This window comes from Siphateles boraxobius, unplaced genomic scaffold, assembly GCF_051911475.1.
Source record: "Siphateles boraxobius isolate OS27281-9 unplaced genomic scaffold, OSU_SipBor_1 20, whole genome shotgun sequence".
NCBI classification, from domain to species: Eukaryota; Metazoa; Chordata; class Actinopteri; order Cypriniformes; family Leuciscidae; genus Siphateles; species Siphateles boraxobius.
The window spans coordinates 11,073,126-11,099,567 of NW_027508811.1; the positions used below are offsets into that span (position 1 = coordinate 11,073,126).

At 39.6% G+C, this 26,442-nt stretch overlaps 1 protein-coding gene across 2 annotated transcripts in view; it reads right to left on the reverse strand.

Annotated features, from left to right (window-relative positions):
- Positions 1–2,179: 2,179 nt before the first annotated feature.
- antxr1d (ANTXR cell adhesion molecule 1d) overlaps positions 2,180–26,442 on the reverse strand; it is a 32,565-nt gene continuing 8,302 nt past the window's right edge. For both annotated transcript variants that reach the window (XM_077236729.1, XM_077236728.1), the window contains exons 10-18: positions 17,836–17,934; positions 17,587–17,656; positions 13,173–13,251; positions 12,698–12,793; positions 11,913–11,951; positions 10,691–10,789; positions 10,042–10,209; positions 9,858–9,938; positions 2,180–3,399 (exon numbers count right to left, since the gene is read on the reverse strand). In XM_077236729.1, the coding sequence (XP_077092844.1) occupies positions 3,154–3,399; positions 9,858–9,938; positions 10,042–10,209; positions 10,691–10,789; positions 11,913–11,951; positions 12,698–12,793; positions 13,173–13,251; positions 17,587–17,656; positions 17,836–17,934 (977 nt within the window). In that variant the 3' untranslated portion in view covers positions 2,180–3,153. The remainder of the gene's footprint in view (positions 3,400–9,857; positions 9,939–10,041; positions 10,210–10,690; positions 10,790–11,912; positions 11,952–12,697; positions 12,794–13,172; positions 13,252–17,586; positions 17,657–17,835; positions 17,935–26,442) is intronic.

Sequence of the window (26,442 nt, forward strand, 5' to 3'; positions counted from 1 at the left end):
TGACAAAAGCCTATTAAGGTTTTTTTATGCATTGTGAATGTACACCAACATAGACCAAAACTATGGAAGCCCATTCTGCTACATGCAAAAAAACCCAACAACATAAAAAGCAGACATTGACAAATTTAATCATAATTATGGCAAAAAGTTAAAATCTGACATACTGAGTTACAAGTATGACTGTCAAAATTTTGACCTGTTATCTCATAATTTTGACTTTTTTGATAAAACGATAATCATAAAGCCAACATTAACAATATTTATAATTTACCAAATAATTTTTTGTATTATTGCTATATTTATTTATTTATTTATTGAATGAAATGGAATGGGCTTTCATAATTTTGCTTCTATATTGACATTCACAGTGTATGACATATGGATGCATATTATATCTTATGATTTAGTAAATTATTTTGACTTTGTTTTAATTCATATGCTAATTGACCGTAATTACTTTTTATCTCATAATTACAGGGCTAATTATGACATTAAAACAATTTGGACCTTTTCCCTCATAATTATGACAAAGTATGTCAACTTAGACTTTTTAATCTAAATAATTTAATTCAAATTATGATACTGGTCGTAATTTTGACTTTCATGACTTTTTATCTCATAATTATAACTTTTTAATCTCATAATTATCATTCACCATGATTCATTGGCTGAAATCTGCTTCTGTGTTCTGTAAAACATGTATATAGCCACCTTAGTTTAGACTTCATAAGACATCTATTCTAAACCAGTTAAGTGCGGTTCATAAAGGTCTTTTTAAAATAAACACTGGCGTTTTGCATGTAGCTTTATCTGAATCAGTGTTATTCTGCGTCTTACCACAGGTATAAACACCAACTTTTAGCATTTTAATGCAAATCGTTGTTTAGAGAGGCTTTTACGAAAGGTTTGACATGAACAAGACGTCCTGTGAGATTTTCTTTTCTTTTCAATAACGAACTGATTGTGAGTGTGGCTTCTTTTCACTATAACTTTTATTCTGGAGGATTTTTTTTTTTTTTTTTTACTTTCAGTCAAATATAATTTGTACAATGAGACTTTGACGTCTCTTTGAAGGTAGTTATGGTCTTCGTATATCGTCGTCACAACGAATTAAAGCCAGGTTGCAATAGCTATTAAAATGTCGGAGAATCCTGATGTACTGCAGTGATTGTGACCAAGAGAGGGCACTGTTTCACTTAACAAGAAGGTGAGACGTCAAGGACTTGAAATTCATTCTAGGAGCGTAGGAGTACGTTTGTGTAAATGCATTCAGATGCATGCTAAAATAATTTCCATTCTATACTTTTTAAGATTGAATCTGAAATGGGGAATATAGACAGGATTTTACAGGTGCGGGTTTAAGTGTGGTCACTGAATAAGTCTCCTTTGGTACAAAATGCTAGCACAGCACACAGGCAGAGAGATATTAGTCACAATGTGTGGCTGTCAGTGCCTGTAATGGGAACATCCCCAGTGCTGCCACAGGGCTCCACGTTTTGTGGCCACTGTCAACACATTGATGTTTCTCATGAGTGTTCGGTGCACCCAGCCAAAGGAGCTGCAGTCATCAGACCATATGAATCATGTCATGTTACATGATGTGCATCAAGCTCCTGCTGAGTATTAATTCCTTACAGAGCGGAATGTAGTGAACTGTAAGTTATGTGTGGAAATAAAGGGAGTCAGAAAAATAAAGCTAAACCATGCAGCTCCTATAGTTTGTCATTCAAACTCATAATCTGTAGAATATGGCTAAGCATTAGTAGCCTATGGATATTGTTTTTCACACCATACAAGGTTTTTTTGTCACTTTTACACTCCCACATTTATCTCACTGAAAAAAATGATACACAATAAAGACGTTAAGCAGAAAAATCAATCCTTCATGCAAAATGTTTAAAGATGATGCAATATTAGAAATTGACAAATTCTTTGAGGATGACTTCATTGGGAAAAATATATCATGTTTTTGTTTTGCTACGCATAAACTGGCTGTGTTGCTTTCTCGGCCATATTTGTAAGATTTGCACAAATTTAAATAATCTGTAGAATTAAATGTGTTCAAAGAAGAGCAAACAGGCTTGAATAAACTATAAATCTTAGACTTTTGCACATTTCATTGCCAGTGAACAACTGTGATTAACTATAAAGCAACAATGTTCAACACAAGTTCAAACAATTTTAGAACCGAATATTTATTCCTATCTTTTATACATTTACATAACATGGGGATAATATTGTTCTTTTTCTCATATCATAGGAGAAAAACACAAATTTATATTAAAAAATGAATAATGGGTATAAAAAAATCCAACCCATGATATTTATAACATTAACATTTTCTTGCTTTATAGGACTACTATTAATGACCATGATCCACAAAGCAAAACACAAAATATATTATATAAAATATCATGCTAAGTGTCCAGTACCAGTGGTGGACACCCTGTCATTTATATTCAAGTGCCTACCAGGAACTCAAGGCTAAATAAATTAAAGGTTTGTACTGCCCCGCAGTCACAGCAAGTCAAATTTTCTTTTTAAAGATGTGACCAGTTAATATTACAAATTAAAACAGGGCATAATGTATACCATATTCACTCCACTAGCCTTAAACATGTAGTCATACTGACACACTAACGTCATGCAAAATCTGAAATACAAACACCCAAAGTCAACATTCAACATTCTTAAGTGCATTAATTTTGCATGTGTAATAATCTCATGCATTGATGCAATCCCTCTTTCGCACTCTGTTTATAGTAAGAACACACTCTTAAAAGTAAAGGTTGCCAGAGTGATGCCAGAAAAGAACAATTTTGGGTTCCCCAAATAACCTTCCAGTGAACAGTTTTTAAAATATTTTTTTTTCTAAATGTGAAGAACATTTAAAAAAATAAAAAGAACCTTTTTAAATTATAAAGACCCTAGAATGGAAATGTTGTGGATGATAAAGGTTCTTCATGGAACTATATATCCCAATAAAGCACCTTCATTTTTAAGAGTGTTCCATAGAGACATACTCCACATTTCATTCACTCCAAATCAACATCAAACTCATGTATCTGAAACTGTGGCAGACCAGTGGCTTTAGTAAATATCACAAATTTGAATGAGAGATTTTAGGGTAGCTGTGAAGGCCCTCCATTGTTCTCAATGCCTGTTCCCAGGGCAGGGTGGAGGTCGTGAAGGAGGGGGTCCGTGGGGGCCTGGGGGGGCCCGGGCTGGTGGAGGTCTTGGGGGTGGGCGGTTGATGGAGGGTCCCCGGGATGGTGGTCTTTTGGGCGGGGGCTGCATAAGTGGCTGATGGTCTGAAGGGGGCGGCTGAGGTGGAAGGTGGCTGCGTGGCGGTGACCTTGGCTCCTCTGCTTTCACCCGGGTAAAGTTGATGCATCGCCCCTATGGAAACAAGACAGATGGTGGGATCACTGTCAGTTCAAAGCTGAAATTTCATTGCTATCAGAAGCGATAACTTCTGGGGATAAAACGAAACCCAAACCCTTTACATATTTTGTATGGAAACATTGTATTTTTAACCCCTGAGGTGACAAGTTCAACGCGAAACGCGTGGGACTCAAAAACAAAAGCTCAAGCGCTGGTGCAGCTGATCCTAGGCTGAGTTCTCTTTCTTGCTTTCACTCGAAAATGCCCAGGAGATGAACCCACAGCACTTCAGACATTCAGAAACTCAGCTGTCAACTGCAATTCTGTCCCTAAAATCATGGGGGTGGGGTTGAAGAGTTGCAGCGCTGCGCTTAAGGAATAATAGCTATTTGTGAAAACGGTGTTGGAACAAGACACTGGTCTCTGAGAAAACTTACATTCTTAAAGATGAAGTGATTCATTGTTGTCAGCAAGGCTGATCATTCAGAGAGGGTTCAAACTTTGGGACTGACTGACTAAAGCCATTTAAAACCCACTTTACGCTTCATTAAGTGCATAAAATGAAACTCTGGATGACTCAGGATCCACTACAACACCCACTTTTGTCGCGTCTAAATAAAAGTGACGTATTCATATGCAAGTGCATGAATAGAGGCAAAGCTTTAAATCTTTTTCCTCTAAAACACAGTATACGTGGCTACACGTAATAAAACATTTCGAAATCGAAGTGATAAATAAACACAATTGCTTGAACTTTTAAAAGGTATGTTTTTGAAAGAAGTTTCTTATGCTCACCATGGATCCATTTATTCCTATCCAAAAATAGGCCTACAGTAAAAACAGCAATATTGAGAAATATTAGTATTTAAACTATTTTTAAACTATTTTACAATGTAATTTATTCCTGTGGTGAATTTTCATCATCATTACTCCAGTCTTCAGTGTCACATGATCCTTCAGAAATCATTCTAATGTGGTGGTTTGGTGCTCAAGAAACATTTATTATTATTATCAATGTTGAAAACAGCTACTTAATATTTCTGAAAACCATGAAACCATGATGTATTTTCTTAGAATGTTCAAAAGAACAGCATTTACCTGAAACAAGAATATCTTTTGTAACATTATAAATGTCATTACTGTCATCACTTTAATGCTTACTTGCTGAAAAAAGAACTTGTGAATGGTAGTATATTGTAGATAGTATTAATACTGAGTATGGTAGTAATGTACTTTATGAAATAAATCACAATATTCAATATGCTTATTAAAAGAATGAATCGTAAACAATCAAATATTAGAAAAGCATGCCAGCCATGGCTAAGAAATCACAAACACCACAACAATTGTTACTATCACCTTCAATAAAAAAGCAGTGTGAACTAATATGTGTCCTACTCTGATCTTGCTGAACTCGAATTACTTTCACTCGAGTGGAAAGGAGAGCGGTAAAAGGGGGAGTCAGTCTCTGCCATGCTGTTTGAGCTCAGACAAACAGATGGACAGTTTAAAGGCCACTAGCTAAATTGTCACAGGAAAGATTCCCTCTCTTTTGTTCAAGGGTCTTAGAGGACTGAGTCAGGAAACGCCTTTTTATTGTGTTATAGTAATAAGGGTTGTTTCAAATCACTGAGTATGCAGGAGTGAAACCGTAACAGTAAATACGAAACAGACGTCTGTTTTCTATAATTGTTGTCTGAAAGTGTTGGGATGGTTTAAATACATGTGAGATTGGCAAGCAAAGCTGTCAGTTTATGTATCTTTCTCTTTAGCTGTTCAGTCTTTACATACAGATTGAAAACTTTGTCACAAGTTGTGACACAAGTCAACATATTGCTAGCAATTAAGATACCATTTAACTTTTTAATAGTAACTGGTAGTGATTTTTTTTTAAGGAAAAAAAAGTTTAAATCAAAATGTAACAACTTGCTCCACCTCTGAAACACATTTCACTTTCGGTTAACCTCACCAAGCCCTGTCATTTTTAAGCCTTTCCCTCTAAGCACCTCTCATATAGAGAGCACTTTCTGCAATGATCGGTTTTGGTTTGATTTTATTAAGGATTGTTATGTTGGGTTTCCATGTTTTATGGAGACTTAACTTTCCACAAACCATTGTTTTATACTGTACAAAGTGTGTATTCTATCCCCTAACACTAAACCTCCCCATTAATTAAGTTCCGGCATTTTTACATTTTCAAAAAACATAATTCTGTATAATTTACAAGCTGTTTTCCATGGGAACCAAAAAAATAGATAAATATTATATTATAAATAAAATAAATAAAAATGTCCCCACAAGATCACAAATTACTGGTATTATTATCTTAATGTAAATACAACAGAAATACCTGATACAAATGTATTACATTTAAATCTTTTAAATATTTATTTAATAAAAAAAAACTATTATTGTGTGGCAAATTAAAACTGCTTCAATAACTGTAAACAGTTAAAAAAGGCTGTAAAACACCTGTATTCGTTGTAACTGTTCAACTAGCCCCTGATGGAAAGCAGCACCTTGCTAGTGGCCCCCAGGTAATATGTGTTTGAGACCCCTGATCTAAAGCCAGTAGAATCTTGTAGCTTGCTGGGGGTCATCCACAGTAGTTAAAACACCATATGGACAGATTTCTCTTCCCCACTCCCTCCACCCACATCTGCACAGTATTCATGAGTCTCCATTCTCATTGGGCCCATATGCTCACCCTTGTGCAGGCCTGTTGCTGTGCTGCTCGCCAAATTGTCCTTTTCGCTGCACAAGACCGGCAAAGTGATGGCTTCACCCCCCAGCCAGACAGACGTGAATCAATCACCACCACCCCCCAACAACCTGACAATAGCCTATCACAATAATACTCAGCTCCCCCTTTGCCAAATGGGCCCCATGTCATGTTATAGGCTCTCTGTTTAATAAGCTGTTAAATCAGACCACCAAGCATTGGATACGTGAGGGTTAGACTCTAACGTGGAACCGCACTTGAGAGGAGAATCCTCGAGAACAATCGGAGGAGCGTCATTCACCTTGACTCGTAAATTATGTTAAAAAGCCATTTCCTTCTGTTAAACAGAATCTTTCTTGACACAACTTTTATATTCCTGTGGGTCATCAGGAAAAACAAAACAAAAACACTCTCTATTCCACAGAGTTTCTTTGTCTCAATTGTAGATGGCACTCAGACGTGAGGGGGCAGATACTGAGCATGTGAGGTGAAGCTTGTAAACTGGCCAGACAAAGACTTTCAACAACAACAGCTTCTTTCTTTACACAACAACTATAAGTGAGTAATAAAGCAAAGCTGTCACCTTTGCATCACAATGAGTGCACTGAAGCCAATGGGTAAAAAGTTTGATCTAGGACTCATCTACATTATTTCAGATTATACATGTTAATGTTTAAAGGGACAGTTCACCCAAAAATTTAAATTGTCATCATTTACTCACCTTCAAGTTGTTCCAAACCTGTATGAGTTTCTTTCTTCTGCTGAACACAAAAGAAGATATTTTGAAGAATATGCGTAACCAGACAGTTGACGGCACCCATTGACTTCCATAGTATTTTTTTTTCCCTACCATGGAAGTCAACAGGGCCTGTTTGGATACTGTCATTCTTCAAAATATCGTCTTTTGTGTTCAGAAGTAAAATCAAAAAATTTTATCAACAATATTGGCTAATCCAAATTACCCCAGTTTTACTGTAGTAACAGTAACTGTAGTAACTGTCTTATTTTATAGGTAACTGTGGATAAGTTGACCAAACGAAAAAGAACAGTTCCGTATGCAATAGGTGTAAGAAACATGACCAATGGCAATCCAGAATTCAAATAAATGCCATGACATCATTGCTGTTACACTTCGAAAGCACAAGCATCCTATCAGTGCAAATAAATGGGAGATTTTCAAAAAGTAATCTTGTAAACCTTTTTTTTTTTTAAATGTCAAGTATAAAAGTAAAAAATATAGAAATTGACAGGATAAAAATATCTGCTGAATAAATGCTGAATTAACTGCAAAACTATACTATACTTATGCTTGGGATTTTTAAGTAGGCCTATGTGTTATAAAGGGAGAAAAATGTGAACTAATTTAGAGCAAATCCCAAACCAATGTGTTTGACAAATATCAATACAGTGCTGCTTTACAAGCAGTATAATGATAGTCTGTTTAGATGCAATCCATCTTTGAACTCCTCAAGACTAGAGCCATACACATAAGAGGCATTTTGCTAGGAATAGAAAACAGAAGAAAAGACAAAGAGGAGACAGAGAAAGAAAGAGACAGACAGAGGATCAGTCACAGCTAGGGAATGCACAGAGTTATAAAGAGAAAGATGAGGACTAATATAGAGATTAGGCCGTTCTTGTTTGGGCACAGCGAGTTGTTTGTGTCTGCTGTCTAGTGGGTTGCAGGTGGGCATGAAACACACAACTACGCCCCAAATCTCCCTGAATGGCACAGCTGTTTCCATCCAAACCTCGCCCTTTACAGCGTCTGCTGCCTTTACCAGCACCATCTAAAGCTCATGCAAAGTACATTGAGCAGCTGGACACTGGCGGTCCCTCAGACAAGTGGCCCATTATAGAGCAGTGAAGAATAAACCTAAAGTCAATCAGATCGGTCCATCTACAGTATGGGAACGGACCTATAGTCTGTACTGTACAGCCTGCGGCACTGCGGTCCACATGAAAGATGCCTTTCACAGAAGCACAGATGTGTTGCCATGACACAGCTTGTGCTGATGGAATAATGCGGGGTGCAAAGAGCAGGCCTCAGACACTGAGGGACGTCCCTTACAAAAGGCACAAGATAATGAGAGATTGTGCTCAGCCACACGACTGCTCCATGTGAGGAGGAATTAAGAGCAGTGTAATTACACTGCTATTTCCTGTCCCGGCTACTGAGCATGCTCAGGAGGGAAGGGAGTTTCATAACAGCTCTGTTCCAAACACAAGTGAACTGCCTCACTTCCTTCTTTAGCACCATCTCAGCATACAGAGAACACACAAATTGTGGATCACATATTCATTTTTTAATCATAATCTATTTATATTGATAACTTACACTATGGAATCAATTATTATTATTTTAAATGAGTCTCTGATGCTCACCACGCCAGCACTTACAGTTTGTAAAAACAACAATATTTCAAAATATTAATACAATTTATTATAAATATTTTCTATTTAAAAATATTTTAAATTGTAACGTATTTTTGTGATGGAAAAGTGTATTTTTATATTTCAGTAGCCAATACTACAGTCTTCAGTGTCACATGATCCTTTAGAAATCTATTCTTTTTCTTTATTTATCTATTCTTATTGTTGGGTGTTCCATGTTTTATGGGGACTTAACTTTCCATAGACCATTGTTTTATACTGTACAAAGTGTGTATTCGATCCCCTAACCCTAAACCTCCCCATCAATTAACTTCCGGCATTTTTACATTTTCAAAAAACATAACTCTTTATAATTTATAAGCTGTTTTCCTAAACAGGGAAACAGTTTTTAACTGTTTAAACTCCCGTTTTTTGGGAACCAAAAAAAAAAAAAATGTCCCCACAAGATCACAAATTACTGGTATTATTATCTTAATGTAAATGCTGACTTGGTACTCAAGAAGAATTTTTCTTATTATCATTGTTATTAATGTTGAAAACAGTTGTGCTTCTTAATATTTTCATGGAAACGTGATACATGTTTTAGTATTCTTTGGTAAAAAGGAAGTTAAAAAGAACAGAATTTATTTAAAATGGGAATATTTTGTGATATTATAAATGTCTTTACTGCCATTTTGATCGTTTTAATGCGTCCATAAGTGTTAGTGAATTGATAATCTATGTTTAAAGCTTTTTGCAATGCATTTTGGGATTGGCGTCTCTGAAAAGCATGCAAATGATGCATTACAATTGGGCCAAAATTCGATATCTTGAGAGCCGGGTAGCAGCCGTAACAATCACGTCTATGATAAGATGCTGCCTATGGAGGAAGTTCACTAGGTTTTGGAACAGAAACAATGAACGTGAATTCTTGAGAAAAGCCATTCATCATTTCATAGAATAGTTACTTTAAACTAAATTTTTCTAAAATCCACATAAAACACTTGCTCTGAGATAAAGAAAAACAACAACAACAACAACAACAACAACAACAAAAACAACAACAACAACAACAACAACAACAACAACAACAACCCTGCAATAATTGAATACATTTTTTCAAAACATAAATACTTTAAGCAATTTAAAACAAACCGGATTTTACATAAAACATTTCTTTCCTTTGCAGATGACACTGGAGGTGGATTCAGTCATTCAAAAGAGCCTTTTATTCTTAGAATAAATAAGATAAACAAAGCACTACGAAGCTCAGTAGATCCTGCTTATGAGGAATATTATGAAATATTCAAGCCAAATTGTCAGGCCATTATTTGGAGAAGGAATTGGGTCTGTAAATTGAATGGGTTCATGGTTGTACCTGATCTCCGGGCTGGGGTCTCATGAGTGACACCTGGTCGTATCCTCGACGGAAAAGGGCACACAAAGCATCCAGTTTCCCCTATTACACATAGAATTATTCTATTAAAACCTTTTGACCTTAAAACATTTCAAAAATTAGACAGATGATTTCATATTACATTTTATGGAAAAAACTCCTGTACCTGAATAGGACTGTACCACTTTCTGTGATGGGCCGGTCTGCGCCCACAAGGCTTTCTGAGTTTGGGTTCATAGGGCTCGTATTCGTCTTCAGGCATTTTCACCACAGCGTTCTTTGGCTTCTCCAGTTTAGCTCCTTCCTCCGTGGAGCCCTTATCCCCCCAGCGCACCTAAAGACCAATGGAACACAGTCCACTTATGAACCACACAAACTATAGAAAAATGGCTGTTTCCACATGCAAACAATATTAAGAAGCCGTAATTGCAGCATGTTTAAATGATCCGGAGAGCAAAAGACATTTCACGCAAGCTTGCATTAACACTACTGTGTTTAAGAAGTGCACTAATATACTATAGCTGTAAAAAAGGTGTGTATTTTACTAAGAACAATAATGAATATGTCCAATATTGCTACATTTGCAAATTACAGGAGTAAATCTACAGGCATCAGCATGTCTTATGATGTCACATGATGTAGTTTTGGCACCAGGCAGACAGGGAGCATTTAAGGTCACAGTGATGTGTTCTAGTGCCTTGAGGGTTCATAACATCACTCGTCACGTGTGGTCTTCATCCCCCTGTGGCCTGTGTTAACCTATGATCAAATGACACCCTATATAAAGCCATATCGTGTACAAAAATATGCATCACCTCCATTCTTTTGATTCCTCCAACTCCTCTTCCGCCATAGTAGGATGCATCTACTGTAGGCCATTTCTTTTTAGCCATGCCATCTTCATCATCGGACTCCTGTTGAGCACACAAAACTTTTGTAAAACTAATATCACACTAGAAATAAATTAGCAAAATGACAATGATTCAAAGTCATGTAAAAATTCCTTTTCTGTTTATTTTGTTGGAAGTGTCTTTTAAAGGGACAAAAAAATTAAAATTCTGTTATCATGTACTCACCCAGAAGTTGTTCAAAAGCTGTATGAATTTCATTCTTCTATGGAACAGAAAAGAATATATTTTGAAGAATAATGGTAACCAAACAGCTGCTGGGCCCAACTGACTTCCATAGTATGGGGGAAAATACTATGGAAGTAAATGGGGTCAATCAACTGTTTGGTTACCGACATTCTTCTTTTGTGTTCAGCAGCAGAGAGAAATTAATACAGGTTTAAAACAACTTGAGGGTGAGTAAATGATGACCGAATTTTCATTTTTGGGTGAACTATCCCTTTAAATTCGCCGTTAGCAAACTCAACACATTAGCCTACACAGATAGAATAAACACAAAGACACTGTCAAATAATGTTAGCTAAAAAAGTAGCAACCACATTGTGTCTCCAAATCAAAGAGAAGCCTTAGAGACAGAGCTCCTTGTTTGCGCTTTCAGTGGTAAGCAGCACAGATGCACACACTAAAGCCATTTCCACAAAGCTCTTTTATTTCCTATCAGCCTCAGTGACTGCTTGCCTTTGACCTCTGGAAACAAAGCAAACACAAGAGGATCATTATGAGCCCTTTTCCCTGAATTTTGCCATTCAGTCATCCTGTGGTTGAGCCTGTGGTTCACACTGTGTCCACTTACACTGCTCACTTGTCTTTATTTACACGGCTGTGCCATAGAAAATGCCCTTAAATGGTGACGGACAGTTTTTCAAAGCAGTTGCACTCCTATTTAGTAGCTGATATTGGCAGTGTTAGGGAATGTGGTTTACAAGAAATTATGGCATTTCTGGAACGCACTGGATTCAGCTTATGAGAGTTAGTCGTTTTATCATGTGCAATCATTTTTTTTTTATTGTCCTGACTCCGGATTCATATCAGCTCTAAATTTCCATGGTTCATTTGAGTGTATACTGTGCCTAAATACACACATACACAAACATGAGCACAAAATGAGGTTAAAGGGAGTTAGACTCACGGGCTGAGGGGGAGGGGGTGGAGGCACTTCCTTGATGACCTGAAAGAAAAATAATTCTCAGCGAAAGAATGTAATCAAAGCAAAGAGCAGTACAATACAAACAGAAACACTATAAATAGTATATTATAAAGAATAAAAGCATTACATTGCATGAAGCATAATCAGAGTTAATGTCACAGGGGGAATGTTACAACATTGTTAAATCATTGTTTTTGGTATGAATAACACATAAAGCATAATAATAATAATTATTATTAATATACCAATATTGTCAAATTACTGTTTAAATGTGTGAATAACACAAATTAATGCATGATCTATAACAATATCTCTGCTGAACACAAAAGAAGATATTTTGAAGAATGTTGGTAACCAGACGGTTGACCGTAGCCATTGACTTCGGTAATAGGAAAAAAAATACTGGTTACTAACATTCTTCAAAATATCTTCTTTTGTGTTCAACAGAAGAAACTCGTTCAGGTTTGGAACAACTTGAGGGAGAGTAAATGATAGCAACATTTTTAATTTTCTGTGAAAAACAAATAAATGCATGATTTATAAATACCAATAATACAAATTAAACTGCTGAAAAACTGCTTGCATACATTTTTTGCTATGGCTGAAAAGTGTGATTGTGAGTCTTTAACATAATGCAATGTTTTGTGTTATCTTATGCAATGACATTCATACATTTTAAATCGTGTTTTAATTGTAAAAACACTTTTTCTTTACCACTGTAAATGTTAATTATGTACAGCTTCGACCTGTGAGATGTACAGACGTACCACTGTACAGCACAGAGGCCAGAACCACCACATCAGAACCAGACCCAACAACAGGAAAACAGCCAGTAATGAGATCAACAGGATAGTCCCATCAAACTGCACTCAGAGGGATACAAAAATACATCTTCAGGAGTATTTATTGGCATAACACAAATGAACAGGTAAGGAGAATGAAGAACAGGGCAAATGGCTGCTCCAAGAGATGGAATTTGTTTTTTGTTTTTTACTGCTGCTAATATTAACTTACGTGACAAAACCAGACTCCTCTGATGAAAGAAAGCAGAGGAGACCTCATAAGAGAAAAAGAAAGGGTAAGAGAGAAAGGAAAAAGAACCAAACAAATTGTAGACAGCAAACAACGTCAAATAGTATTTGATAAGACATTCATAGAGGGTAAAATCATTGTGACGCCAATCTGCCATTCAGGTTTTTACAGGCAGAAGTGGTTTTGTCAAAGGAAGACAGATGTACTTACACATTCAGCAGTAGTGATGTGCACTGAACTTGTGATGTAGGACAATCCCTCATTCATGCTAACCTGCAGATATATCACCCTGAAACATAACAAAAACACCTCAATCACACCTGCTGAAAAAGGCACATTCATTGAATTCCTATGATGGACATGTGTGAGCTTGTTATGTGGTTATTATTAAAGCCATTAAGATCAGCATTATCTTGTTTAAATGTGTAATCTGGAGCGAGGATTTAAAAAAAAGAGTGGTTAATTTATGTTTCACACAGCTGCCTGAATGACTTCCAATGCATTCCTCTTGGATGGATAGCAACTAAACACTCAAAGACCAGCAGGCTCAAATCATGTAGGCACAGGAAATTGACAGATAAGTGCTATCTAAAGTAGATCAACTATGCATGTGTAAAATTAGCTTTTATATCTCGGAATACGAACAACAAGCCAAAGGGTATGGAAAAACTGATTAGACAGGCTTAAAAAGAGATCTCAATCATCTATGCTTATCTATCATCTATGTTCTCAAAGTCACAAATGAGATTCAATGGGAATCAAATTGAACTCTGTTTGTTGGTTGTTCTTTGTGTGTGCATGTTACACACAGTTATGTTGCTATCATTGTCATGGGTTACCTGAGTTTTTTTTTATTAAGAGACCGTTTTGTTAATAAAAACATTTTTGAAATCTCCTTCATCTTCATCTGGTGACAGAACAACTGATCAAATGGAATATGCAGCACAATTTTCTATTTTGGCTCGTGAGAGCCAGGATTTTTTTAACCTGCACTGGACAATTCTGCCTTCTTGCTGTCACCAACCACTTTGATGACAAGACCCTGAAGTCACTGTTCCGGATTGGGGCTAATTACCATCACTCCGTCGACCTCCCAGACACCTCTGGACTGAACTGGAGGGACGCTATCATCCGGTATCTGGAGAGTGTTAAACCCTGGTCCAGAACACAGCTGGACCCAGAGTCCGTTCCACCACCATCGACCACAGAGAAAACGTGCAAGCCCCTCATAGATGGAGAGCTGCCACGCAACATGTCAGCCAGTGCCCGAAGATAAGAGGTCAGCATGGACCCCCGCCCTGGAAGAGGAGCCATCCAGTGAGTCTGACCAGGTGTGTGAGCCCATGACCTCAGTTGCCGAGGGTATTTTGGTGGATTTTGAGACTGAGGACTAGCTGATTGACTTTAGCGCAGAGGTATCGTCTCCCACCCCATTTCAGATTTTTCATCGCTGTTTCTAGACAGCACAGACACCTGTATGGACAATGTATTTTTACCTTCGACCCTGTCTAGCCTTCATCTTCCTAAGTCACCGCCCTGCTCAGCCAGTTCTCCGGCCCTCTGCTGGAGGTTGTCAGCCCTTCATGCCAAGCACTCACGTCGAGCCTCAGGTCCTACAACCACCATCAGCGCCTGAGCGGATAGATCCAGTGGCTCCGCCTCCGGCCTCAGATTGTCTCGGGGCATCAACCTAACGACTCCACCTTGGCTCCTCCCACCTTCAGCAGCACCAGACACCCTCAGCCTTACGGCTTCACCTGGTTCCCTCAGTTCCCTCGTCTCACCGGCTCCCCCTTGGTCAGTCGTCACTCCACCTCCGCCCTGGACTTGTGGACCTTCCGCTACGCTCCGTTCCTCCACCCCTACGGCTGCAGAAGGCTCCTATTTCCCTTCTGGTATGCCTCGGTCCTCAATCATACCGGCATTGCCTCAGTCCTCGGGCATAGCCCAGGCCTCCTGTGCCAGTGATGTCGCTCTTCTCCATCTGCGCCCTGGGATCCATCGGCGCCCTGGGATCCATTGGCTCCGTCAGTTGTCCACCAGTTGACGTCAGCCTCCACGTCACCTTGGCTCCTCCCTCGACTCATCCTTGGGTTGTCGTCTCTGGTCGTCTTTCATCTCTTTATTCCTAATGGCAAAGCTGGATTTTCAGCATCATTACTCCAGTTTTCAGTGTCACATGATCCGTCAGAAATCATTATCATATGCTGATTTGGTGCTCAATAAACATTATGAATGTTAAAAACAGTTGTGCTGTTTAATTGAGGACACCAGGATTTATTTTCAAGTTTATTTGATGTATAGAAAATTTAAAATGAATCATTGTAATATCATAAATTGTGTCCTTGCAAAATATTTTTTTTCCCTTTTTTTTTTATAAAGACCACAAACTCATGGAAGAGTAAATGTATTTTACATATAGAAAAATATTATGTTAATAAAATAATATATAGTGATTATATGTGGTAATGGATATGTGATAAGTCTTATTTTAAGATCTTCAGTAAAACTTGTTTTAAAATCCTGTGATAAGAAAGCGTGTTTGTCATGTGATTAATGACAGCCTATGAAGACTTCTCTATGGACATCAAAACTTACGATGCCAAGTCCAGTTCCCCCAGACAACTTTCTCAAAAATGGAATTTCTCCCAATATCAGAGATGTTTGGCTCTACCATGGGCATTCACACCGCTGGTACAATGGAAAAAGTCTCAGCTTTCTTGATTTAGGCGACCCCTCTGTATTAGTGGGGGAGAAGATGGAGCTGAATATAAGTTACTACAGGGGTATTGCCCCAACTCCTCTCTGTCGGTCCTACACACCACTTCTAGTGCCACTCTGTTGGCAGGATGGGGGATGGGCTCAAAGGGGGCACAACAGGATACAAAAAAGGGAGGGGAGGGGATGGGGGGATGGGGGGGGGGGGGGGGGGTTGTGTTGAGGGAGGTCCAGTGACAGACCCATCTCATTTTCCATCAATCAGGAAGCGGCTGGCTCTTTTTGAGCACGTCTTCAGGAGGCCACTCAGTCACCATGCGTTTAGGATGACAGTACTGACAGCTTCGTCTCAAAAGACGTGGATGCAGAGGAAGAGAAGGGGGCAGACTTTGCCCTAAAATTGCCTTTTCTCACCCCTTTAAAAACTCAAATGTCCTTTTACAATAGAATCAGTTTATACAGGCATTATTTGACTCAAAGGTTGGTCTTATTACTGTGTTGTTACTATTACTTATTACTCCCAACATCAAAATTTGCATAACAGGATGGCAATATGTTTAATTTCAAGAGACTCTCCATTGGCTCTAATTAGCCTAAATAAACCCACCCCTCCTCTTAACTAGATTAGAATGGAATGTTTCATCTCCGTTTTTCCCTTATAAGAATACATACCACATCTGGCTGACTTTTGAGAGACCCAGACTCTACGAGATCTCTGAAACCAAATAATGGTATGCAGACATGTCATTATATCGTGAAATAAACACCGTCTCAGAATAACAATATTAATAATACAATATAAATATTAGATGAAAAACTTAAAAATGTATAAGTTTAGGTTGGAGAACTATAATTAGAAAAATAAAACTGAAATTAATATAAGTTAAAGCTGGAAAATGTAAAAATAATAGAAATATAATATAGCTAGAAATATAAAATTAAAAGCTAACTCAAAATATCATTTTGTATGAAAAGAGAGAGTGAGTCTTTCGTGAGAAACGAAATAAATAAAAATAGTGCCCGTTTCAGTATCCAGATGAGTGGACTGATAAACAGTACAGTGTTGCCATGGACGTTCGTGAAAATTAAGAAATTTTTGACTGTTGGATGGTGCAATTGACCAATCAGAAATCATTATTCTAGAGAATTGTAATAAATAAATAAAAAACTATGCATTCCATAATCTTGGGCAATGTTGTTATTAATCCACAAATGTGCATTATGATATAGTTTACAACAAATATGGCCAAGAACACATCAATCAGTCACAATAGTTTTGAATGAATGTAAAACGCTGAATATCGATATGTCAACATCAGCTGCCATAGAGTGTGTGTAGTGATGTATTAGGCTGACCAAGATTTAAAAAAAGATCCCTGTTTTGCTTAAGGTGGCATGAGACACTCCTTCATTGGCATCTCAAGGAATTGTCCTGACAAGATCAAGACAGATGAAATCCTCAAGGTGTCTAGAGCCGCCGGTACACATAATTATTTGGAGGGCTCGCAGGGAAATGAGCCGCCAGCAGCAGCTCATTTGTTGTAGAAGGCCTGAAAAGTAACCTGTAGTCAGTCTCCGGGGCTCGGCTCCGGCTGATGTGGATACGGTCGGCTCTGTGTTTTAACTGTCTGTTCTTTTCTTTCTCAGCTCATAAAACCACCGGAGCTTTGGGCTAACATGCACACTCACTAGAAACTTCTCATGCAGGTCAAGCCCATGGTGACTAATCTCTCAGAGAGGCTAATTATACGCTCATTTTATGTTTTTTACACCACATGCCTGTTGTCTCGATGTGTTAGGGTGCGTGGAGATTGACTGATAAGAATAATTCCAAATGACATTGACCCAAATTTTTCAAGGGTACCAATGCATTAAAACATAAAGTGACCGGATGAAGAGCACCTACTTTCCAGCTTCATTTATGATTGGCGCGTGACAAAGAAGGAGCGTATCTTCAACACTGACAGGTCTTTCATCTGAAAGTTAATAGCAAGAAAAAGAAAAAGGTATATTTTGATGACACTTTTTTATTGCTATTAAAGAAACAGTCATATACATAGAGTGCATATAGTGTTGCATACATTATTTTTGTCTTAAAAATATGTCATTGGAAACTTTAAGGGAAAAGTACTGTTTGTAATGTAATATTACTTACTCAGTGTAACTGTGTCATTGACTCTGAAGCTGCACAGAACCTGATTGATGTTTCTGGCATGCAAAAATCCATTGCCCCTCACAACCACTTGGAAAGAATCTTTAAAAAAACACAAATAATAATAATAATAATAAACATTTAGCAAGTCCCTTTACTACAAAGTGAAATTCCTCTGTTTTTTTTCCCAGAAAAAAGTAACCAAAAAGTAGACTAAATATTGTTTTTATGTACTATTTATACTGAAATATAGTATGACAAAAATGCCTACACAAGGCGGTGCCTGTTTTTTAGATCTTTGTCTCATGCAGACCTTTAAAAAAATGCCATACTGTGAAATTATAAAGTGTGCTCAGCCAGAGGGCAGGTTTTCTTATTTTTTTTCCACCCTTAACCTTTCAGGAACACTCAACTCAACTGGGCAAATGCATATGCTCCAGTGGTGCTAATAATAAAAGTGAAGAGGTTCACAAATCTCTTGGAGTCGTGTAGCTGGGGGCCCAGCGTTGGTGGCCGACAAAGCTGGCTGGCTGACCTTTGAGACCCCCCAGGCGATGCTGTAGACCCTCTGACGGCTGCTAAGCAGCATATGTTAGAGAGAAAAACACCCTCACTTAGAACCTGTCTCAGCGGGCGTCAAAGGATACAGAGTGAATGTGACCTTACTCATGGCACTAAGGGAGATTTGAGTGGATTTGTACTGATTCATCTCTGAATAATGCTACACTTTTAGAAAATGTTCTGGTTGCCTTTAACATTTAAGTGTGTAAAGTTCACAGGATGAAAAACATTCTGTACAGTGTGCCATAAGGAAAGATAGTGGTAAGGAAATGTCAGAAGAATATCACTGCTGTGAGAAATAACACTATACTTAAAGTCTCAGTTCTCTTCTGACAGTTTTTACACCAGCATTTAAAGTATCAAATCCTAAATATAGTAGTTTTTTTTTTACCTCCAATAGAAACCTAAAAAGCTTTCAAAAAAGCCCTGAAGTCAATTTAATTTGCCATTCACAACTCACTGCACTTTCGTAAAATGAGGATTTTATCCGTATGTTAGAATATAAACATAGGAAGCTATAAGGTTAAACAGTGTGGTTAGGTTTAAGTGCTCAGTCATAGGCACGTGAAAAAAGAAATGTTTTTAACCTGGATTTAAAAATAGATACGTTTGGGGCACGTCTAAGATCTTATTCCAGTTGTGTACAGCATAAGTGCTAAATGCAGCTTCTCCATGTTTGGTTCGGACTCTGGGCTCTACTAGCTGACCTGTGTTCACATATCTAAGAGTCCTGCTCGGTTTATATTCTTCAAACATATCAGAAATATACTCAGGTCCTAAACCATTCAGAGATTTATAGACTAAAAGCACCACTTTGAAATCTATTCTGTAACTGACTGGAAGCCAATGCAAAGTTTTAAGAACTGGAGTGATGTGCTCTGTTCTCTTGGTCCTGGTTAACATTCTAGCAGCAGCATTCTGAATAAGCTGCAGCTGTTTTACAGTCCTTTTCAGGAGTCCAGTCAACCCTACTAGAGATAAAAGCATGGATGAGCTTCTCTTGGTCTTTTTGAGACACCAAGCCTTTGATTCTGGATCTATTTTTAAATTAAAGAATTGATATGACTGTTGAAATGTGAGATCTGAATCTATCAGAACACCAAGATTACGCACTTGATCCCTGGTTTTAAATGCCCGAGAATCCAGCTCTTTACTAATACTTGTTTTTTTTATTTTTGTTGCCAAACACAATAATCTCAGTTTTATCTTGGTTCAGTTGTAGACAATTTTGATTCATCCAGTTTTTTATGTGCTCTATACAATGACACAAAGAATCTATTGAGCTGTTGTCATACGATTCAAGAGCCATATATATTTGAGTATCATCAGCATAACTATGGTAGTTCCCTATTAGTCGCTCATTTTCGACGTAACGTCGACGTGACGACGTAATTGGGATCACTTCACTCAACCTACTGCGTTAAAGAATCCTCTCTCCTTCCTTGTATCCAGTGTTGGTGTGACTGCCTGAACAGCGAGGGGCCACGAACTCAAGCTCAACAACTGCTGTTTTCACAGCGTTGAAATTTCTGTGTCATTTCGGTGGGCGTTCCCTGAAAAGTGTTTACAGCACTGCTGTACACAGCCGCCATCCCCTGGGTGCCTCAGCACTGTGTGGGAGGCATTAAGAGAGCATTTTTTTGTTGTTTTTTTCACAAAAGAGCAACAAAAGCGTGACCCTGCATCCTTTTCAGGATGTCATTCCAATTTTGAGTTTCTCGATGCGGTCGTTCCCTGGCGCCAGCAGACGGCCACAATAGTTGCCTCGCGTGTGTTGGGCATTCAGCACGCTGAGGCAGCTTTTGTGAAAAGTTCATGTTCCCATTGCGGGAATATGATTATGGCAGCGTTAAGATCGAGACTCGCTTACCCCAAGGGAGGTGCAGTCCCCTTGCCTATTCCCCGATCTAGTTCTTATTCTGGACCTCAGAATAGGCCTACCTGGTGCTTAGCCAGGGTGATCTGAGGGTTACCGTGAGGGCTTCACCGCCGAGGCCATCTCCGTGGGCCCCTCACGCCTCACTAACGCTGCCGCCGACGGAGCCTCCAAAAGAGCGTGCTGGTCCTTCAGAAGGATGACCAGTCGTTTTTTTTGGAGCTCCTCCTGACGACCAGTTGTCAGGTGCAGCATCGGAGGGGGAGCTTCAGTCCTCTGGAGATGAGGATTCGGCTGTGTTGGATTCGGGGAGTGTAGCATTGCCCGAGTCCGATCCAGAATGGGCGGCTTAGCTTTCCCGGGGCTCCGAGAAGGTCGAGCTTGCGTGGAACCCTCCACCACGTCCCGAACCTTCCCGGTTGGATGATTGGTTTCACCCGGTACCATTTTTTCCGGAAGTGCATGAGGAGCTCACTAGGACCTGGACGGCGCTGTATAGTGCCTGGGTGCCCCTCTGTCCCAGTTTGGGTTGTTTGGCGACATGGTCGAGAGCTTTGCCCAGCAGTTCTCAGCCGCACAGAAGCAGACGGAGGCGATCCGACACATACTGCCCCGGCGGACCGCTGCTGCTCCCACCCGTCCACCGAGAACCTGTCTTCTCACGAGGAGAACCCCCGAAATTGTTCGATTAGAGCTGTGCTTTTCTTCCTGCAAGATGGGTTGGATCGAAGGCTGTCTCCCTCCACCCTTAAAGTGTATGTTGCCAATATCACCGCACATCAGCCCACTCCACTAGTAGTGTCGCTTCTTCTTGGGCGCTGGCAAATGGTGCCTCGCTGACAGATATCTGTAGAGCTGCGGGCTAGGCGACAGCTAACACGTTTTATAGCCTACGTGTTGGGCCGGTTTCCTCCGGTGTGCTTGCTTCAACCAGCCGGTAACAGCGAAGTTCCCGCTCTAGTGTCGGCTTGCTGCGCCACTCCCCTTCACATGGAGCGGATACGTGCGTTTTTTTGCTCCAGTCGAGTACCCCACTCAGGCGAACCCTGTAGAGTTCCTCCGCACCCCTTCGGCAGTCGGACATTGCGGAGCGTCCGACGCCAGTCCTAGTGCTCATATGCTTGTGTAACTTGTGCTAGACTGGGTTCCATTTGTGGTGATCCCTGCGGCTATACCATAAGCGTATTCTTCCACGACCAGCTCCCTGCGGTGAGCCCTTGCCTCTTTCCCTTGGCAAAATCCGCTCTGCCGTCACTGTCCAGGTGTAGCATCCCTCTTCTCGGGCTGGAGCCACCCCAGTGACATTCCATATGTTGCACTGCCCCTAACCGGCCAGTCCTTATGTGTATTCTCCACATGTTACCTCCCTTCGGGCAGGATGTGGCTTCCGCAGCGTCCCTCTTCCCTGGAAAGGCACGCTTTCCCAGTGTTATCCAGGCGTTCCACTGTGTGGGGTATAAAGGAAGAGCAGTTTGAACTCCCTCTACGCAGGCCTTCCACCCCAGCCAATTGGGGGGCTGAGAGTCTTGCGTAGGGCGCTGGATGTGGCAGCAACCGTGGCGTTTTCCATAGGGATCCCAATTACGTCGTCACGCCGACTTTACGTCGAACATGAGCGACTGATAGGGAACGTCTCGGTTACTAATGTAACCCTCGTTCCATGAAGGAGGGAACGGGGAGACATAACGTCCTGTCGCCACAGTTGCTGACCATCGCAGTACGGCCGTCACGATCTCGGCTCCTCAGCGAAAAACAATGAGTGCGTGTGCCCGCTTCCTGTTTATACCCGCGCTGCGGGGTGGGCCACGTGACATGATCCACGCACGGCAACGTTCATTGGCTCGTTCTGTAGACACTCGAAGATGATAGGGCTCCCTGAAGTCATCCCAATTACGTCGTCACAATGTTACGTATCCCGTTCCCTCCTTCAGGGAACGAGGGTTACATTAGTAACCGAGAAGTTAATGTTGTTGTTCTGTAGAATTTGGCCTAGAGGTAGCATATAGAGTTTGAACAGAAGCGGTCCGAGAACTGATCCCTGTGGAACTCCGCATGTCATAGCCACCCTATCAGATTCACAATTACCAGTGGTGACAAAGTAACTCTGCCCATCTAGGTAAGATCTGAACCAATCAAGTACTGTCCCGGAGAGTCCTACCCAATTTTCCAGCCTATCTATAAGTGTTCTATGATCTACAGTGTGAAATGCTGCACTGAGATCTAATAGAACCAGAACTGTTATTTTATCCAAATCAGTATTCAGCCGTATATCATTTAAAACTTTAATCAGGGCATTTTCAGTACTGTGGAGAGGTCGGAAACCTGACTGAAATTTGTCTAAGAGACAGCTTGAGGTCACAAAGTCATTAGCCTGGATGCCAGTCGAACTTAGCCCCGCCCACAAGATTTGAGGATGGGAAGTTCGGTCTGGACTTGATCCGTTGTGAAGCAAGTATGCCCGAGCCAAAGCTGTTCGGACCAATCAAATTGTCAGACGTGCTTTATAAGATTATGGACAGATGATCAACCGTAACGTAACTATCCACGTCACCAAAGAGCGCTTGGGTTGAATTCGTTTACAACAAAGAATGGCTGCTGCTGGATAATTTAGATGTGTAGATTCAGCTATCACATCTGTTATAGAAGATGTAGACAGCGCATTCATTTTAAAAGAGGAACAGAGAACCGCGTTCAAGGCATTTGTCAATCCAATTGAGTGTAGAGGCATTTTCTTTCCTGGTTCGGTTGAAACACGCCCCATTATCACAGCCCAATGGAGCAGTATCAGGCTCACATTCTGGCTAGAATCTGAGTATGACGACGTCAGGCTACAAAGTCATTGAGTTGATTGAAAACAACCTTCTCAATGATCTTGGCTATAAAAGGGAGGCTAGATACAGGTCTTGTTCATTATAGATCCATCCAGTGTTCTCTTTTTTAATAAGGGGTTAATGGCAGCTGTTTTTAAAGACGTACAAATATGTTAAAAAATAAAACTTTATTAATCAGGAATCGATTGGATTGTGTAAAGTGGCCATTATATACCAAGATGGAACCAACTCTGAATGAGTGTTTGCTAAAATAATGCCTAAATAACTCTTGCTATTGGTTAACATTATTCAATAGCCCACATTGCCTAAGTGACATTAGCAGAAAAGGAAAGCTATTTCAGAGAAAGAGTTATTGAATTTTCATTAAAGTTTCGATGTAACAGAAGTAGCGATGGATCTTTTTCCCTATTGTGGTGTACATTTGAATGAAACGGATTACCAAGAAAGAAAAAAATGTTGTCTTCTGTCCATCAGTTGTTGATTGGATTGAGGCAGGACAGGCTGAATATGATTTTGCAGTCGATTGTAATAGAGTGGTGGGTTTTAAGTGATACATAATGATATGTCGGACTAAATGATACATCATCAGGGAGAAGACTGCCATTTCACCAAAAGATCGAAAATTACGAGGTAAATTAAACGAATTAAGCATGCACAGATAAAACGTTCACAATAAGATAATGCACTTAGAAAATAGATTGGGATGAATTTTACTTTCATGCCGATTTAGGATTATAAAGACAATTTTATTCTTTGGAATTTCATGCATCTAAGAATAGATCACAAGACCAGGAGTGTGCATTTACAATGTAAACTGAATATATTTAAATATCATGTTGACTGTAAAGGTCCTTCACCCAGTATATCTACATAAGACCTGGCGAATAACGGAAAGGCTGGTCACGGGAAAATTTGAGTGAAAAGAATTCTCAGCATGTCTCTTGTCTCATCATGGATCTACCAAAAGAAATTCCACACCCATCCGTTCCAATTAACCTGTCATTTCCTCCCTAATTATACTAATCCCGTCTGCCATGCAGAAGCCCCTCTCCACCCCACCTCTGCGTCTAAATTTGCCCAGCTCTCTTGCTCATGCCTGCTTAATGTGACGTCCATACAGCTGAAATGGCTAATTCCATTTAATTTTGGAGGCCGGGCATCAACATCCATGTCCTTTTCTTCCCGCGTTACTGTCAGACATGGTGTGTCGGGTTCTGACAGGACAGCGCAGGGGTAAAAAGGTCAACACTGGCTTGGCAGCGGGCAGTGCTGGCAGCGAGATGGTGGGCAGGGGCTGGTACGCTGTCGGCTCACACCCGTTGTGCTGCACGGGAGAGCTGACGCTTCCCATCCACACCTGAGAGCTTGATGGCTCGGGCTGTTTAGAGCAGAGGTGCCACGTCCGAGCACGGACAATTCAATCACTGCCCGAATGGGGGATGGGGTGCAGCAGAATCACAAGGGTTAATCAAAGCAACGATTGCTGTCACGTTTGATGGCTGGGCCTCCTCTCAAAACAGCGAGTGATGGCCTGTTTGCAGGCTGCACGGGCTGGTCACTTCTCATCAGTTTGATCGCTGAGACTGTCAGACACTGGAACTGCCTCCACAACACACTAAACCAAAACAAACTACTAACCACGATCAAATGAGACCCGTGCATCTAATAAATCTTAGGCTAAACTGTAATATTTAGAGGAATATAGCACACTGTGAACAGCATTGTTCACAGTCCATTACTTCAAGGATTGATTTAATTGCACAACAATATGTTTCATTAATTATGACATTCATTGTCATGCAATGTTTCCATTAAGGATTATCTTCATTAATCATGCTTAATGCGGTTTGGGGTAATCAACAAAATAAATAACAAAATATATTTGATATAGGGATAATTCACCCAAAAATGAAAATTATTTACTCACTGTCATGTTGTTCTAAACCTGTATTTTTTCTGTAGAACTCAAAAGAAGATATTTAAAAAAAAAAATCGCACTATTTTCTGTGCATACAATGGAAGTCAATGGGGTCCAATGTTGTTTTGGCCTCACGGATTTTCATTGTATGGACTAATAACTATCCCATTAAATCTAATCTAGTACAAATAATGGGTAACACTTTACAATAAGGTCTCATTTGTTAACATTAGTTAATTTATTAACTAACACAAACTAACAATAAGCAATAGATTTGTTACTGTATTTGTTAATCTTTGTTAATGTAAGTTAATTAAAATTAACAAAGCTGTTTTGTTCATGCTTGTTCACAGTTCATCAACTAATGTTAACAAATACAACAATTGATTTCCATAATGTATTAGTAAATGTTGAAATTAACATATTAACATATAAACGATACATGTTACCAAATAATGACTGAAAGAGAGCATTTTGATTTAAATAAACTCAATTAAAATATATCTTATGCAAAGGTAACACTTCCAAATTCCAGTCCAATAAGGTCTCATTTGTTAACATTAACAAACTATGAGCTAACTATGTGCAATACATTTTTACAGCATTTATTAACCTTTATAATGTTACTTCATAGCTTGTTCATGTTAGTTCACAGTGCACTACTTAATGTTAACAGACCCAAATTTCTATTTGAAAAATGTATTAGTAGATATAAAAATTAACATTAACTAAGATTAATAAATGCTGTACACATATTTTTCATTGATAGTTTATTTTACAAATAAAAGCTTATTGTAAAGTGTTACCATTGAAACAGTGTGAGTGTGTGAGTATTGTTGTTTTAATCATCATCGTTTGCCAGTGGTCACTGCATGCCCTCTCTCTCTCTCTCTCCCACCGTCTGCTTCAAGGTTTGATGTCCCACAACGTGACAGAGAACTTATTGTTAGGAATGCTCAAGTGAAATTAGAGAGCTGTGTTTTTTGCCTGGCTGGTTCTTCCTGGCCTAGTTTGCCACATCGGATCTGTTGTCTAGCAGAAGTGCTGCCGAATAACTGCGGTGCAGTTCCGCTCTGCCTTTACCAGTGAAAAGCCCATTTGTTTAATTGGCTGCTGCTCAGCAGACAGGCCTGCCACATTGAGCACTGGTGTGTAGGCCAGAGAGGATGGATGTGGCTTGACATGACCTTATTAGCATGCACTTACTGCGCGAGAGTGCACTTACAGCGCCGTCTCCTTGGTGATGCGAACAGGCGGATTAGCTCTGCCCAGACATGATAAATTTTCATTTTCTGGTGAGTGCAAGAGACCGCAACTCGTGAGCCATCATTACACTGCTTAGGGCTTTCCCAAAATTAGCACAGCTTTTAGTGTATTAATTTTTGCGCACTGTCCTCTCATATTTTTTTATGTAAAAAATCAAG